The sequence below is a fragment of the Oncorhynchus nerka genome, linkage group LG2 (assembly GCF_034236695.1).
Source record: "Oncorhynchus nerka isolate Pitt River linkage group LG2, Oner_Uvic_2.0, whole genome shotgun sequence".
NCBI classification, from domain to species: domain Eukaryota; kingdom Metazoa; phylum Chordata; class Actinopteri; order Salmoniformes; family Salmonidae; genus Oncorhynchus; species Oncorhynchus nerka.
Window position 1 is genome coordinate 71,139,918 of NC_088397.1, and position 15,970 is coordinate 71,155,887.

The 15,970-nt window shown below is 42.8% G+C and overlaps 2 protein-coding genes across 3 annotated transcripts; one reads left to right on the plus strand and one right to left on the minus strand.

Annotated features, from left to right (window-relative positions):
• The first annotated feature begins 803 nt into the window (after nucleotides 1–803).
• Nucleotides 804–4,035, plus strand: zgc:113184 (uncharacterized protein LOC553745 homolog). Of its 2 annotated transcripts, none has more exons than XM_029680305.2 (4): nucleotides 804–1,138; nucleotides 1,973–2,127; nucleotides 2,322–2,701; nucleotides 2,793–4,035. In XM_029680305.2, the coding sequence occupies exons 2-4, from the start codon at nucleotides 2,016–2,018 to the stop codon at nucleotides 2,970–2,972; spliced, it is 672 nt and encodes a 223-aa protein (XP_029536165.1). In that variant the 5' UTR covers nucleotides 804–1,138; nucleotides 1,973–2,015; the 3' UTR covers nucleotides 2,973–4,035. The 2 variants fall into 2 exon arrangements, with proteins under 2 accessions (XP_029536165.1, XP_029536154.1); XM_029680294.2 differs by having other exon boundaries at nucleotides 805–1,138; nucleotides 1,999–2,127.
• On the minus strand, nucleotides 3,590–11,778 carry LOC115141440 (NGFI-A-binding protein 2-like). The gene is given in 9 exon segments (XM_029680317.2): nucleotides 3,590–5,122; nucleotides 6,725–6,872; nucleotides 6,874–6,911; nucleotides 7,734–7,848; nucleotides 8,518–8,569; nucleotides 9,267–9,400; nucleotides 9,542–10,459; nucleotides 11,237–11,370; nucleotides 11,535–11,778. Coding segments are annotated over 9 exon segments (1,707 nt in total). The 5' UTR covers nucleotides 11,605–11,778; the 3' UTR covers nucleotides 3,590–5,024.
• Between the last annotated feature and the right edge of the window lie 4,192 nt (nucleotides 11,779–15,970).

Here is a 15,970-nt window from a genome sequence, read left to right on the forward strand (position 1 = left end):
ACTTTGAAGAGTCAAAAATAATGTCTACTCCTGCCAGTTTACTAATCACTGGGTCTGACTACCAACATTACGCACACCTGGCACCACTGTTAACACACACCTGCGCCTCATGACACACCTGGACTCCATCACTTCTCTGATTACCTCCCCTATATGTCACTCCCTTAGTTCCATTCTCCAGGCAGTATTGGTTGTTGTTTCATGTCCAGTCGCTACTCTTGTCTTGGTTTACTACATGATTCCATATGTGTTATTTAATTGTTTTGATGTCTTCACTATTATTCTACAATGCAGAATATAGTAAAAATAAAGGAAACCCTTTGAATGATTAGGTGTGTCTAAACTTTTGACTGGTACTGTATATCAATCTATATAAAGGAAGAGAAGCTTAGTCCTGACACCCGAGAGATAGATGCATTTCTTTATTTCAGGTGGCTGTTGCGGCTACTATACAGATATAGACGTACAGGAGGCTAATTCGTTAAGATCAGAATATTTTTTATAAAGATAAGCATTATATTGTTAGATTATATGAGTAACTCTGGTAGGCCTCAAACTGACTTTCTCACCTTAAATTCAACTGACGGAGTCAGTTGGAGTGCCGCGACGCACTGCCTTCAGGAAGTTTACCCAGGACACTCCTGACCTGCAAACCAACATTTTATTTCATAATTGGTTCAAATTAGGTTACGGTAAGAGTCAGTTTTACATGCGTATCCTGATCGAGATTCCCTAAAAACACACCTCTTGGATACAACTACGACCGGAAGTGGCTTTTTTTGTAGCAGGTTTGGGGAATTTAGGCAGCAGGTTAGGATAATTCGATTTCTAACCTGCTATAAAAAGTAACTATATCGAAGTTGCGTGTCCTAATCTTATATACTCTGCCTTTTTCCTGCAAGAACTCAACTTCTCTGTTGTGAGCCTCTCATTGAAAGTTCAACAATGATCCGGTTAATGGTATTCATAAGAACTGTTTACGAAGAACAACTTTTCCTGTTCCTGTTTCGGGGTTGATTTTGTTTCACTGGTAGGTTACAATCAACATTAGGACAAGTCCTCTGCCTCTTCTCAAGATATGAAAGCGTGTTCAACGTGATTTCCCGTTGTGTCATTGAGAAAGACCACTCGTATGAACGTAAGTTATATTCAACTTCACCTTTGTCAGTTTAAGGGCGTCCACGCCTTAAATGCCTGTACCAAAATGATCCGAGTTGACCTTATCTCATAAGAAATTCAATCAATGAAAACAAAGTATGAAGCTAGGGGAACAACATGCTTTGTTTTCAACAATTGCAGTATGTTATTTAACATTTAATGGACAGTCAATAGTATATGCAGGTTTTCAAATACAGCTCTAATAAGTTTTCACAAAAATCATATGCACTTCAACATGTGAATGAAGTAGTGATTTGTAGGCTGGCTGTATCAAACACGAATGAAACTTTTACATTCCCTTATTAGAAAGCCTGTACAAGATATGTAATGGAATTGCCCGTATTTTCCTGTTATGTTATGAATGTTTTCTGTTTTATGAAGTGTATGAGTTCCTATACAGTTTACAATTCTCTTCACAAATAGAATATGCCTCTTGAAAAAGACACGTGATTTTATTATGCCTGAAAATAAAGGCGTTGGATAGGTATCAGTTGTATTTAGTACATTTAGAGCCAGGTATTTTTAGTTATACTGTAAAACGTGTTCAGTGATTTCTGTGTTTGACTTTGGACATAGACCCCACAGATGTTTTGTATGATAGGGCCCCATTCTCTCCCCTCGACTTGGTTCCCTTTTTCCTTATCACTTCCTTCTTTAGACTCAAGTTGAGGGAGGGAAACTAGACCTTGCACACAACTGACGATAGCATAACATGCTATATAGTATGTTACACTCACAGGAGCAAAAGTCTCACCTCAACATTTATTTTTTGGACTCTAAGGTGATCATTTTTCATGTACATTGTAATGTACAGGTCTCTTTTTCACTGGCTTTGTAAAGATCCCTATGCTGCTGAGATGGAGGAGGCGTACACAGAGCTGTACAGGGAGTTCCTCCGACTGCGCTCGCTATGTCTGAAGCAGGCTGCTCTACTCCAGCAACTCACAGAGACACTGAGGAGACAGCGAGGTCACTCCCATCTTTTTATATCATAAGAAATGATATGCTTCTCATACATGCCTGTTCTGCAGGTTCTTTGTGTTACGATGAATGCCAAAATCTGGGAATTCAGTGCGTACTGTATATACAATATCAATTAATCTAGTAGGCTACAATACAGTCAAGATGTTTGACAGACTTATAAGATCTGGTTCCTTCCTTAGGAGAAGCCCCTGTTCCTGATGGACAACCCAGCGTAATGGCACCAATCCCAGTCCAGTGCACCCAGGGTGGCCTGGGGTCTCTCCCTGCACGGCCAGAAACCCCAATGGTACCAACACACAACCCTGCTGCACACCGTGGTGGTATAGTCCTATCTGGGGCTTTTGGCTCACTCTCTGATCTCCTGGAGGGGGATTTGGGCAGACTACGGCTGGACTTAGCTCATCCAGGGACAGAAAGGAATGCGGTCCTCAAAGCCGCTCCCCTCAGGCCTCTGGATATACCTGGGGGTAATAATGGAGAGGTGGCACCCTCCAGTTCTGGGGACTCGAAGCAAGCAGGTCGATTTTGGGTTGATGATACGACCCGACAAATGTTCCGGGTAGGTTTCTCCCCTTGAATTCATATTTAAATGTTTTATTAGACTTAATCATTTGACTAGTCACCCCCCCCCCCCCACCCTCCCTCCTTAGATGCCCTCGGCGTGTGGCTCCTTCTTTGACAGTGAGTTCCTGAGCCAGACCGGGGGAATGATGATGATGTCAGAGGTGGCAATGCAGTCTCAGGTGTGTGACTTCTGCAATGCTGTGTTCCCTGGCTACACCACCACCAGGGGGGACTTCCTGCGCCACCTCCACACACACATCAGCTAAAACTCTGGTTCCATGTTGATTCAACATCATCGCATAGATTTTGGGGGGTTGAAATGACATGGAAACAATGTTGATTCAACAAGTTTTTTCCCCAGAGGGTTATTTTGTTGCCACAGTGATCAGTAATTTGCGCCATGGGCCCTGGTCAAAAGTAGTACACTATATCATAGGGTGCTATTTGGGATGCAGCCTTGGTCTTTCACAATCAAAGCAGCGACGCAAAAGCACAAAGCAGAACTCAACGAGCCACCAGATTGGCAGCCATATCTCGCTATATTTAGTCTGCTCTCATCATGGTGGTGGGGGGTGTGCACTCACATGGAGTGAAAAGAGGTTGACATCACAGATACAGGTGAGTCATGCAAGCATCGTTTGTACAGGATTAGCACTCAGCACAGAACTGGAAGGAACAAACAACTTGACGGCGGTGATGATATTGGGGGAAGAGTGGGAATGTCTGTTTGGACTTAGTGCTTTTCTATTAGTTCCCTGATTGCTGGCAGCATCCGAATGACGAAGGCTCATTCAGCCTTATCGTACATTTGACTCTCATGCTCCGTTAAAAGGAGTGCAACAAATGGGGCCACAAAAGGAGTGCAACAAATGGGGCCACAAGATTAAAACAATAAAATAACATTTATTGAGATTTAACAAAATAAATAATCTTCTGTTCAACATAACAAACTGAGGTTGTTTAATGCTTGTGAGGCAGGAGGTTATAGTTTAGGTACCTCATGGTAATAATGTGGGCATCCCAAATTGCATTATATTTCCTCTATAGAGCACCACCTTTAACCAGAGCCATATGGGCCCTGGTCAAAAGTAGTTCATTATATAGGATATTGAAGGCCTTTTGGGATGCAGAAAATGAAATGTCCTTGATTCATCCTGATTTCATAATCACCCAAACACCTTTTCAACATTCATACCCAGTAACATCTGATGATGTTTTCTTAGTAAAAAAAAACAGTTAAATTATCCCAAACTCCATTGTCAAAGAATTTAGTGTTTAATATGACAAACATACTGTATAAAAAAAATAAAACATTGGGAGATGATCATTCGTCATTGTTATCCAAGTAATTGCCTCAAGTAAGAGTTATGCAAATGGTTGTTGCTTGTAAATTATTGTTGCTTGTTTAAGCCTCAAGTTAAATCAAAGAATGTTGAGTTCACCAATAAATCTAATCTAAGGGCTCAATAATATTAACATATTAACATCCAAACCCACCTCTCCAAAAGAACAGTCTCAGTGGGTGTAAGTGACACTTGCTGCAGTATTGGGAGGAAAAGGCCTCTGAACCTGATTATCGTCTCTGTACACATTTCTGTTTATCATCTAACTATCAAACGGTCAACACTCGAACGAGTGGCACTTTGCAAACCAAGCTTTAACGGCAGTGTCATTACAGATACTTATCCTCATCACAAGTCCTTTCTCAGTTACAACCTTGTATCAACAGAACAAAAATAGCACCAAAAGTTAGTCATGATATCAACATTTTGCATCCATTGTCCCGGGGGAGGAGGGGATTATGTTCATAGGGGACAAACTGAGACATTGTCACATTATGTGACAAACCTCCCACAGTTGTGTAAGTGTTACAGTAGTCCTGTGGAGATGTGGCTTATGCTGTTTGGAGGGTTTGGGCACACTATATACAGAGGTAAAGTTGTAGAGCACCGGTTTCTCAATTTCAGTACTGGAGGGCCGTAGTATTTGCAGGTTTAGGATGTGTTGCCTCTGCCTGAACCACCCGATTCAGCCAATCGTGGGTTCTGCCCAAATCGCACCCTATTCCCTATATCATGCACAGCCTTTGACCAGGGTTCTGATCATAAGTAGGGCACTATGTAGGGTGCCATTTAGGATGTAGATTTCATAAAGATTGGAATGATTTATTCCACGTCCCCTCCCCCATCCCTGTACTACTACTACTGTTAGTGGTTTAAGTACAGATGGAAAGCCTGCTGAGTTTGGCCCTCCAGGATTTAAGGTGATGAGAAGCAGGGTTGTTTATGGGTTCTCAGGATGATGAGTGGTTGGTTTCACTACTTTCCCCCTTGGTCCGAGTCATCTTTGGTGCTGCCAGGGCTGCTGCTCCTGCACACTGCTACTGAGCTCCTCCTCTCCGCCTTAGCCTCAAAGTCTGGAAGAGGAAAGATGAGGGCTGTTAGCCTATATGCCCGACTGAGACAATATAATGACAATACATTATTACTCCCCCTGAACCTTTGAGTGCTTGCTATGGTCAACTGTACACCAATTAATGCATATTAGATTGGTTAGGGTCATAACTTTTACGAGTACTTCACTTACTCAAAGTAATAAAACTGGAAATACAACAACATCATTCAACTATGGTAGCAAACTTTAATATTTGAAATGGAATATTAAATGTCAAGTGTTTTGTCTTGACAGAATGAGAGCCCACCTACAGGCTAATAGGATAACACTGTAGAGGGCGTAGGTGCAGTTAAAGTTTGGTCAGAGGAGACAGGGAGTGTTGAGTGAGTGAAACAGAAAAGGAGAAGGAAACCAAGGTGAGTGATAAGAACAAAGGACGACGGTGGGGAAGTGAGAGGGAGACCGACGTCATAGAGAGATGAAATGGTTGTTTTTCCCCCTCTGCTTACTTCTTAAGTAGAGGGAGAAAAAAAGCCTGTGCCATTTCCCTGCCCACAGGTTTTTATTTTTGTTCTCTGTCGCTCGGTGAGTCAATGCAACGCCCCTCCAATTACAGCCCACTCCTTCGCCCCCTCTCTCCATCCATCCCGCCCTTCAGCCCACATGCCTAACACACTGACGTCAGCCGAGGGGGGGGTCTGTTTCTACCACCCCACAGCACTTCCTCTGCCCCTCCCGCTATCATTCTCTCTTCCTCCCACTCGATCTCCCTGTATCTTCTCCACCCTGCCTACTGTGACAGCCTAGTGCTACGGCACAGTAGTTTTATTAACATCCGAATGGCTGTACCTTTAACATTTTAATGATGCGTGATAAGGTGTGACAGGAAAGGGTTAAGTACAATCATTTGATGTGTCATCAGTTATTTACATACGCTACTCGACCTCATGGCAATTTGACTGTATTGACATCCATGTCAATTTTCAGTATGGTTTGTAGCTGATAGGCTACTTCCTCGCCTCTCTATCCCCCAACTAATTTTCCTTCTTTCTCTCTTCGCCAGTCCCAGCTAGTTAGAACTCAGACCTGGCTAGTGGGAGGAATCACAATAGAGATTCTGACTCACTTGGGTTCAAACCGAAGATCCTTGAAACAGTCTTTAAATGACGGTAGCAAAACTCTCCGGCCTTTTAGCCCTACCTCAGTTTCTACTTGTTATCAATGTAAACGATACTGGCTACAGGGACAGTATGTTAAAGTGATAGTTCACTTCAAAATTTAAGTTTGTTAAAAAGATTCAGGCCTCGAAAGTGGTTTAATATCAGGATGAGTCAATGTCCCACGCCATCTGTTGCGTAGCTCTAGTGAGATTTGGCTGTATGTCTCAATCTCAAATTAATGGTTAAGATAGGCACCGTTTAAAAACAATGAAATGAGACGGTGCATATCCTATTCATTTGAGATTGCGACGTAGCCGAATCTACACAAAAAAATGTTGTGAGAGAGCGTCATCTCAACATCACAAAAACCTTTTAGTCTGAATTTTTCAGGCCTATCACTTTAAGAGTGTTAGTATGATAACTCTTGGATGATAATGTTTGTAAGCCATTATTCAGAAAGTCACCTGTGGTGTGTGTCCCCTCTGACCTAAGGCTGACCTTGCCAGCACGGTCATGTGACACCATCCTAGCCAATCGCAGCCCTTCATCCATGAGCGTTTGTTGCATGAGTTGGCGATTCCAGTTGGCAGGTATGGAGGTGTCGGTGGGGGGGGCGGGGTGATGGAGATTGGTTGCACTGTGAGCCTACGTCTAAGACAGACAAGGTTAGGTGTGAATGCCATTTTGAACCAATCAAATATAGGTGCTTCTTGACAAGGCTGACTTTGCGTCCCAAATGGCACCTAATTCCCCATAGACCAAAACCGACACGTGTGCAACTATGGGGCAAAACAAGATGGGGTAGGCATAGATTGTTGACAAAATGTAAATACATTTTAGTCTCCAAATGTTTATTAAAAACAAATACATTTGCACAATGACCACTTGTCTCTCAAATACATAGTTACAGTTGTTGATTCGCTAGCTAGCGAATTTTAGCCATATTAGCATAGACATGAGTCAAAACGCCTCAAAATAATACATGGTATCAATAACAAGATACAAAGAGCTGAAACGAGCCACTTACAATTCCCCATGTGGCAGCTTCTTGTCATTGTTGCTAGTTATTTGACTGTTCAGAATCATAACACCACATGGCCTTCTGCCTCATCGATGCGCACACATTTTTTGTGACGATGTCAGCCAACCTATCTATTGGGCTACGGTCAAAAATAGTACACTATATAGGGACTAGGTTGCCATTTGGGACACAGCCTGACACTACAGAAAACATGAACTATTTGGGCTTGATTATAAATGGTGCTTTAAAGTCAGTGGGGCTCTGTGACATTTACAGAAACACATAAAGAATGTCTGGGAATGGAATGTGATTAAGTGACACTGTACAAGATCAGTGCTAAATGTGTTCAACAATTACTGTATATAGTGTACATGCTAGACTTACTTGACTTAAGCCGATATATAGGCTAGTGTTACTAAGAAATAATATTTGGATCTGGACACCGTACATACCTTGTGTTAGGCTGTCCAGACTCTCTCCTGATAGGCTGTCCTCGTCAGCCCTCTGGGACACACCCTCTGACCCCTCAACACCATGGAGGGAGGACACACACTCTGACACTATCACCTGAAACACACACACTTAACCATTAAATACACAAAACATCTCAAACACACACTTCCACACTATCACCCGAAACACACACCAAAACGTAATATTGTGTGTCTTACAATGCAATTACTACTGAAAAGTACCTATGGTATAAATTGATTTATGAACTGGGTGGGTGGTTCGAGCCCTGAATGCTGATTGGCTGACAGCAGTGGTATATCAGACCATATACCATGGGTATGACAAAACATTTATTTTTACTGCTCTAATTACGTTGGTAACCAGTTTATAATAGCAATAAAGCATCTCGGGGGTTTGTGATATATGGCCATTAAACCACGGTTAAGGGCTGTGTCCAGGCACTTCGCTTTGCGTCATGCCTAAGAAAGCCCTTAGCCATGGTATATTGGCCATATACCTCACCTCCTCGGGCCTTATTGCTTAAATATTGTAAAGGACTAATTGAATTGTAGCCATGGTATAAATTACAGCATATAAATTATTGCAATTTATTGCCATTACAGCTCATTCATTGTCTACCAATGCCGTATCCAATACATTACCAATATTATGTTGACAAAACAGCTTGTGTACACCCACAATAACACATTTAAACAAGAGTGAGAGAGTTTGGTATAGTTTTACTCTTTTCTGTTAGGGGTTCAGAGACTTAAGCCCACTCACTTCATTTTTTATTCTCTTTTGGAATGGTAAGCTGCAGTCATCTGCACCTGATCTGTAATAAGAGAAGGTATAATAAAGTAAGAAGGCAGTAAAAGAAGAGCAAACCTCTTGTGCAAACTCCAGGATTCAGTTGGTCCTGCTTTGTTCATTAGCAAGTAGTAGCTCACTATATCCAATTACAATATAAAAACTGATGTCGAGTAACCAAACCTTGAGGCTATTTGTGACTAAAAGTAAACACATACATTATTCATTGAGTTTGAAAGATATGTTTTTGTTATTGATTATATGAGAAGCTTGAGTATTTGAATGTGCTTTCATTTTGTTGGTTACACAGTATGACTTTGTTTTTAAGCTGATGCACTGACTGCAGTGCTGTCTGACTAATAGCATGACCTTGGCTAGGCTTAGCTATGTGTGCTGTGGGAGTTCCCAGCTTTCCCTCTGTTCTATACGCCCACCTCACTTCGCCCCTATGCTGCCTGCAACCACATAGTAGTTTCTCTACGATCATATCTTGTTGAGAAAAGGAATCATTTATGCTCAAGGCAAAGCAGAGCATAACATTTGAATTTCTATTTGGGTTTCTTTTCTGCATCCCAAATGGCACCCTATTCCCTATGTAGTGCACTACTTTTGACCAGGGCCCATAGGGGATAAAACTTAGTTATAGAGGAAGAGACAGAGGGTGGGATGGTCATCAGATTGGGGTAGGGAAGACCTTAAACTGCGCAGGCTCGTGCCCTTACCTGGCATGCTTGAGTGTGGAGGTGTAGGCACATTCTCTCGCCACCTGTCTAGCCAATGAGAAGAGCTCTACCCGTCTAAGAAGCAGAGCGTTGTCACGCATACAGAACTGTGCAGCCGCTTCATTGATGATCAGCTGAACATGAGGAGGACATAAAATAAGGGGAAAGAGAATGTTAGAATGATATGAACAGCATGATAAAAAGAAGACACGGCTCAAGCCTCACACATACTGGTACACAGAGACCTCTAATAGTAGAAACACTGATGCCCTTACCTCGTGATGTGTGAGCTGCTTGCCCTCCCTCCTCTTGGAGTCGAAGCGGCCGTAGATGAGGCTGTACTTACGGATCTCCTCCTCTTTGGCCACATCCTGGGGTGCCATCTTGAAGATGTGGCCCACAGTCTTGGCCATCTTCTTGTTCATCCTCAGCAGTGTCTTCACCTCTCTGGGGTCTGACCTGGGTAGGGTCCTCAGGAGCCTGTCCACGCTCTCCCCCACTGCCTGCGCCGTCTCCCCATCCAGCTGGCCCCCGGGCCAGGCCGAGAGGGCTGCCGGGGAGAGAGATGAGGAGGAGGCCGGGGGCGTGGAGGGACCTGGGGGACGAGGGGGGAGCAGAGGTGGGCTGGGCTGCTCCTCATCCACCCCTGAGGCTGAGGCGCTGTTCCCGTCCTGTTCAGGGCTGAGCCAGTGGGGATCCATTGGGGACAGCTTGTCCCTGTAGTGTGTGTCCTGGGGCTGCGGTGAGGCCTGGGAGCAGGGGCTTCTGGGGCTCCCACTGTGCATAGGGGTGAGGCATACCCTGTCCTCTCTGTCACACGGTGACCCCGGCTGCCCGTTGCTCAGGGACTTCCTGAGTCCTCCGGCAGCAGTCCCGCTAGCACCCGTCCCATCAACCTTGAACAGAGGGATTCCCCCCAAGGGTACATTGGCCAGGGGCTGGTTGAAGAGGGCTGGGTTGGCCGCCCAGTCGCGGAGGGCCTTCTGCAGACGGCGCACGTGCAGTGGCTTGGTCGCCATGCCGACCAGCGCCATGATTTCCAAGAACTCATCCTCTGCAGCCTCACAGAGCTGCTGCACGTCGTCGCCACCCTGCTGGATGAAGGTGTCGTAGTAGGCCAGCAGGTTGGCCCTCTGTAGCACCCGGTACAGTTGCAGCTCGCCCAGCGTGCGTGGCAGAGACATGGCGCAGGACTGGAGGTGGGAAAGAAGGAACAGACCGGAGGAGAGTTACTCAAGAGTCTTAAGTTTTAATAAATGGCTTATCAATCAATGGAAGGAGTATTGTGTTGTGTGTACAGAATGATTTATTCATTTGTTTGCTATATGGTATAATCTATATGTATTGTTATTTCAGGTTATGTTTTCTTTGGAATGTTAGTAATTTTCTACCAATCTTTTTGTGGTGTGGTAACTACTGCTGTGATGCTATATCTGGGAACAGATGTCTCATATAAGAACACCTAAATTCCATATCCATCAATGTCTTATATAAGAAGACAATGTCAATATCTTTACATTTTTTTAAACCAAAATTACTAAATTAGAGACTTATACTCCAATAGCCTACTTTTCCTGATAGTATATTATTATTGGTGGTAATCTTTGGCAACATTTCACATGTGGGTGCCCAACCCTTTATACCTCAAATATGCAGGATGTGTGTACGCATGGTATTATTGGGGAAATGTAGGCCTACAGTTTAGAAATGCACAATTTTGTATCTCTTATTCAAGTTGTGATAATTAAAAATAGTTTGTCTACTCTTATGAGACCCGAATTTGATAGTTCATATACCGCACAAAGCGATGGTTACGAAAACAATAATTGAAAAAACTATGACAATAGTATAATGCGCACATCCGTCCAAGCCCAATACCAGTCAATGCATATATCTATGGAATTACACACGCATGTAAAATGTAATATTTCAGCATAAAAATTTTAAATGACTCTAATGTAATCTCTTACCTCGTCCACGTCGTCCGACGGCTGGATTGGCAGAGGGGACCCGCGCTCACTGAGTGACCGAGTGGTGTCTCCAGCAACAGAATCCAGTTTTCGCGCAATATGTGCCGCCTCGTAATAGGCTCGATTATTGAATGCTAAAGGTAAATGAGCAAAAGCCTTATGGTTATCTCACTTTTAACCTTGTCGAAAGTCCCATCCAATCCCGTTAAATTGTTATCAATGAAACGGCTGAGACAAAAAAAAAGAAGAAACTGTGATCAACAGAGCTATTGTACACAGCCTATTGTAAATACCTTACATTGATTTGTATAATCGCTCTCTTTCCCTGTACAATCGTTTTCTTTCTCACTTCGGAGTGGTGTTGTCATCAGCTAAATCCCTGAGCATATCGTAACTCGTCTGGATTCGTTAGCAGATATCCTCCCCTGACGAACCGTATTGGTTGCTGGCTGCCTTTTTGCTGGTTGTGTGGGTGCGAGAAACCTGGGGGCGGACTGCAGCACGCCATCTGACCGAAAAAGAGCTTTCCTCTCCCGGTAGAGAGGCGGCTTTCAAATTGGAGATGTGGGAGGCGGGGGCTTGAAAGGCTGAGGTTTGCTTATTAACCCTTTCATTTTCCGATTTTGTCTGCCCACTTCGCAATAAGATGCACCTGTCTAAGCCTATTCAATACAAACTGAGGACCACAGGCTACCATTCTGGTCAGTCACATAAATGTGTGAGGTGGGCTGTATGATACCCTATGCTGATAATAGCATAACCTTCGATTTAATTAATCTAACCTTTATTGCACTAGATCAGTTATTTATATTGGGTGCTGTTTCACAGATACATCGTATTGATATTACAGCGCAGTCGTGTAAACAAAATGGACATACAGTAATAGCCTTGTGCGGCAGAATCATCAAGTGGGTGGCAAGTGGTGAAGGACTGTTTCCGATCGGTTGGGTAGATTCTCTGCATGACGCATAAGATAGGGGATTCCCCAATGATGCAACAGGCATCACTGTGAATTTGATGTACAGTAGTCCTACAGCGTTGTAGGTTTGTTGTGATAAATAGGCTATCTTAAATTAATTGAACAAAATCCGAAGTTGATTTTGCGTAAATTAATGGCATTTAGGCTCCAACATGTCTGGCCATGGTTGTTTTGATTGGTTTAACTTGGGACGAATTGGTTAAATGGTTTATGTTGAGTAGGCCTATATGTTCACCACAGCTGTGTGATTTTGCACAAAGCACCATTGTCTATGTGTCCTTCGGGTCACCACGTAGGCGTTGAAGCATGCTGACACACGTTCTATGCGCCCTCTCAACCAAATAAGCTATCTTTTTTTAGTTTATCAAAAGCTGTGTGTGTGAAAAGAAAGTCTAGATTATTAATGAAAACTAAACTATAGGCTTCACTATTTATACTAGGCTGAAAATGTTATATTAGGCCTACAGTCCATTCGGGAAAGTATTCAGACCCCTTCCCCTTTTCCACATTTTGTTACGTTACATCCTTATTCTAAAATGGATTACATTTTTCCACCTCTCATCAATCTACACAAAATACTCCATAATGACAAAGCGAAAACAGGTTTTTAGATATTTTTGCTCATTTATAAAAATGTTAAAACAAATACCTTATTTACATAAGTATTCAGACCCTTTGCTATAAGACTTGAAATTGAGCTCAGGTGCATCCTGTTTCCATTGATCATCCTTGAGATGTTTCTACAACTTGATTGGAGTCCACCTGTGGTAAATTCAATTGATTGGACATGATTTGGAAAGGCACACACCTGTCTATATAAGGTCACACAGTTGACAGTGCATGCCATAGAAAAACCAAGCCATGATATTGAAGGAATTGTCTGTATAGCTCTGAGACAGGATTGTATCGAGGCCCAGATCTCGGGAATGGACCCAAAAAAAATCTGCAACATTGAAGGTCCCCAAGAACACAGTGGCCATCTCTTCCTAGAGCTGTCCGCTTGGCCAAACTGAGCAATCGGGGGAGAAGGGCCTTGGTCAGGGAGGTGACAAAGAACCCGATGGTCACTCTGACAGAGCTCTAGAGTTCCTCTGTGGAGATGGGAAAACTTTCCAGAAGGACAACCATCTCTGCAGCACTCCACCAATCAGGCCTTTATGGTAGAGTGGCCAGACAGAAGCCACTCCTCAGTAAAAGGGACATGACAGCCAGCTTGGAGTTTGCCAAAAGGCACCTAAAGGAGTCAGACCATGAGAAACAAGATTCTCTGGTCTGATGAAACCAAGATTGAACTCTTTGGCGGTAATGCCAAGCCTGGCACCATCCCTACGGTGAAGCATGGAGGTGGCAGCATCATGCTGTGGGGATATTTTTCAGTGGCAGGGACTGGGAGACTAGTCAGGGTCGAGGGAAAGATGAACTGAGCAAAGTCCAAAGATATCCTTGATGAAAACCTGCTACCGAGCGCTGAAGACCTCAGACTGGGGCAAAGGTTCACCTTCCAACAGGACAACGACCCTAACCACACAGCTAAGACAGCGCACGAGTGGCTTCACGACAAGTCTCAGAATGATTTTGAATTTTTTTATTTATTTAACCGTTATTTAACTAGGCAAGTCAGTTAATTAAGAACATATTCTTATTTACTATGACGGCCTACCACGGCCAAAACCAGATGATGCTGGGCCAATTGTGCGCCACCCTATGGGGCTCTCAATCACGGCCACATGTGATATAGCCTGGATTCGACCCAGGGATTGTAGTGATGCCTCTTGCAATGTCCTTGAGTGGCCCAGCCAGAGCCCGAACTTAAACCAGATCAAACATCTCTGGAGAGACCTGAAAATAGCTGCGCAGCGATGCTCCCCCTCCAACCTGACAGAGCTTGAGAGGATCTGCAGAGAATAATGGGAGAAACTCCCATTGCTTGTAGCATCATACCCAAGAGGACTCAAGGCTGTAATCGCTGCCAAATGTGCTTCAACAAGGTACTGAGTAACGGGTCTGAATACATATATAAATGGTTTATTTAAGTTTTTTTATTTGTAATACATTTGTAAAATTTAAAAAAAAAAAACTGTTTTTGCTTTTTCATTATGGGGTATTGTGTGTAGATTGATGAGGGAAAAATGATTTAATACATTTTAGAATAAGGCTGTAACGTAACAAAATATGGAAAAAGTCAAGGGGTCTCAATAATTTCCGGATGCACTGTTCACTTTCTTAAAATTCTTATAATAGTAGGCCTAATTGGAACAGAGAATTCTGATTTTCTTATGAATAAGAAATAATGATTGCCCTCTTAAAATATCAGATTGACTGTAGGTCAAATAAAGGTGATTCTGAGAGGTCTTCTACTTCTTGGTCTTCTGAGGCAGAGGACATCCATACTGTGTTCAGTCCATCCCACTTCCTTTATATCCATCCAAGGATGTCATGCACCCCAAAAATCTGAGGGGGCAAAAGTTACATGAGGATGGCGGGGGGTGGTCCTGAGGGTGCTAGATCCCCCATCCTTAAATTGGATAATTTAGCATTTTTCACCAGAATCAGCTTTTTTTCTGCAATCTAGAGCCATAATCATTATGCTTAATTCTAATTAACAGAAAATGTTAATATCTCTGTATATCTAAGCATACCTCTTGAGCTATCTGTATCCTCCTGACTGGTGGTTCTTTTTTTAAAGAAACAAAATATGCTTCGATGTATCGCTGCTCAAATCTGGGTAAAATATGAAAGGAATGTGATTATTGTAAAGTACATCTAGTTATTTCTAAAGTCTACCAACCTTGCCAGCAGGAATGCCAGCTAAGATAGTTAGACAAGCTATATACTCCAACTGATTGATAGCCTAAAATGGCTTCTTGGTAGCTATTTTTTTAATTATTTAATGTTTTAATTTTTATTTCACCTTTATTTAAACAGGTAGGCTAGTTGAGAACAAGTTCTCATTTGCAACTGCGACCTGGCCAAGATAAAGCAAAGCAGTGTGACACAGACAACAACACAGAGTTACACATGGAGTAAACAATAAACAAGCCAATAACACAATAAACAAGTCAATGACACAGTCGAAAAAAAGAAAGTCTATATGCAGTGTGTGCAAAAGGTATGAGGAGGTAGGTAATAAATAGGCCATAGGAGTGAATAATTACAATTTAGCAGATAACACTGGTGTGATAAATGAGCAGATGATGATGTGCAAGTAGAGATACTGGTGTGCAAAAGAGCAGAAAAGTAAATAAAATAAAAACAGTATGGGGATGAGGTAGGTAGATTGGGTGGGCTATTTACAGATGGACTATGTACAGCTGCAGCGATCGGTTAGTTGCTCAGATAGTTGATGTTTAAAGTTGGTGAGGGAAATAAAAGTCTCCAACTTCAGCGATAGTTATGAGGTTGATAGATTGGAAACCACAGGACAAATCCGAGGGGGCACGTGCCCTCTGTATCCATCTCCAGCCTAACTAACTAGACACTTGGCCCACCCAGACTACTTGCTCACACAAACACACACACTCCTTGAGGAACACACAGCATCCGGAATGGGCAGAAATAGGCTAGAGAATGCAATGCATCCGGGGAGTGTGTAGGTGGGTGGAGAAGGCAGACATGAGAGAGTGGATGGTGTTTGAGAGTATGAAAAAGTGACTGCATGATATCCATGTTTATATTGTTGAATAAACAATAACTTGTTTTGTTTAAATTGGGAGTAAGCCAGAGAATAGTTTGCCTTTTACCATTCTAGTTTTTAA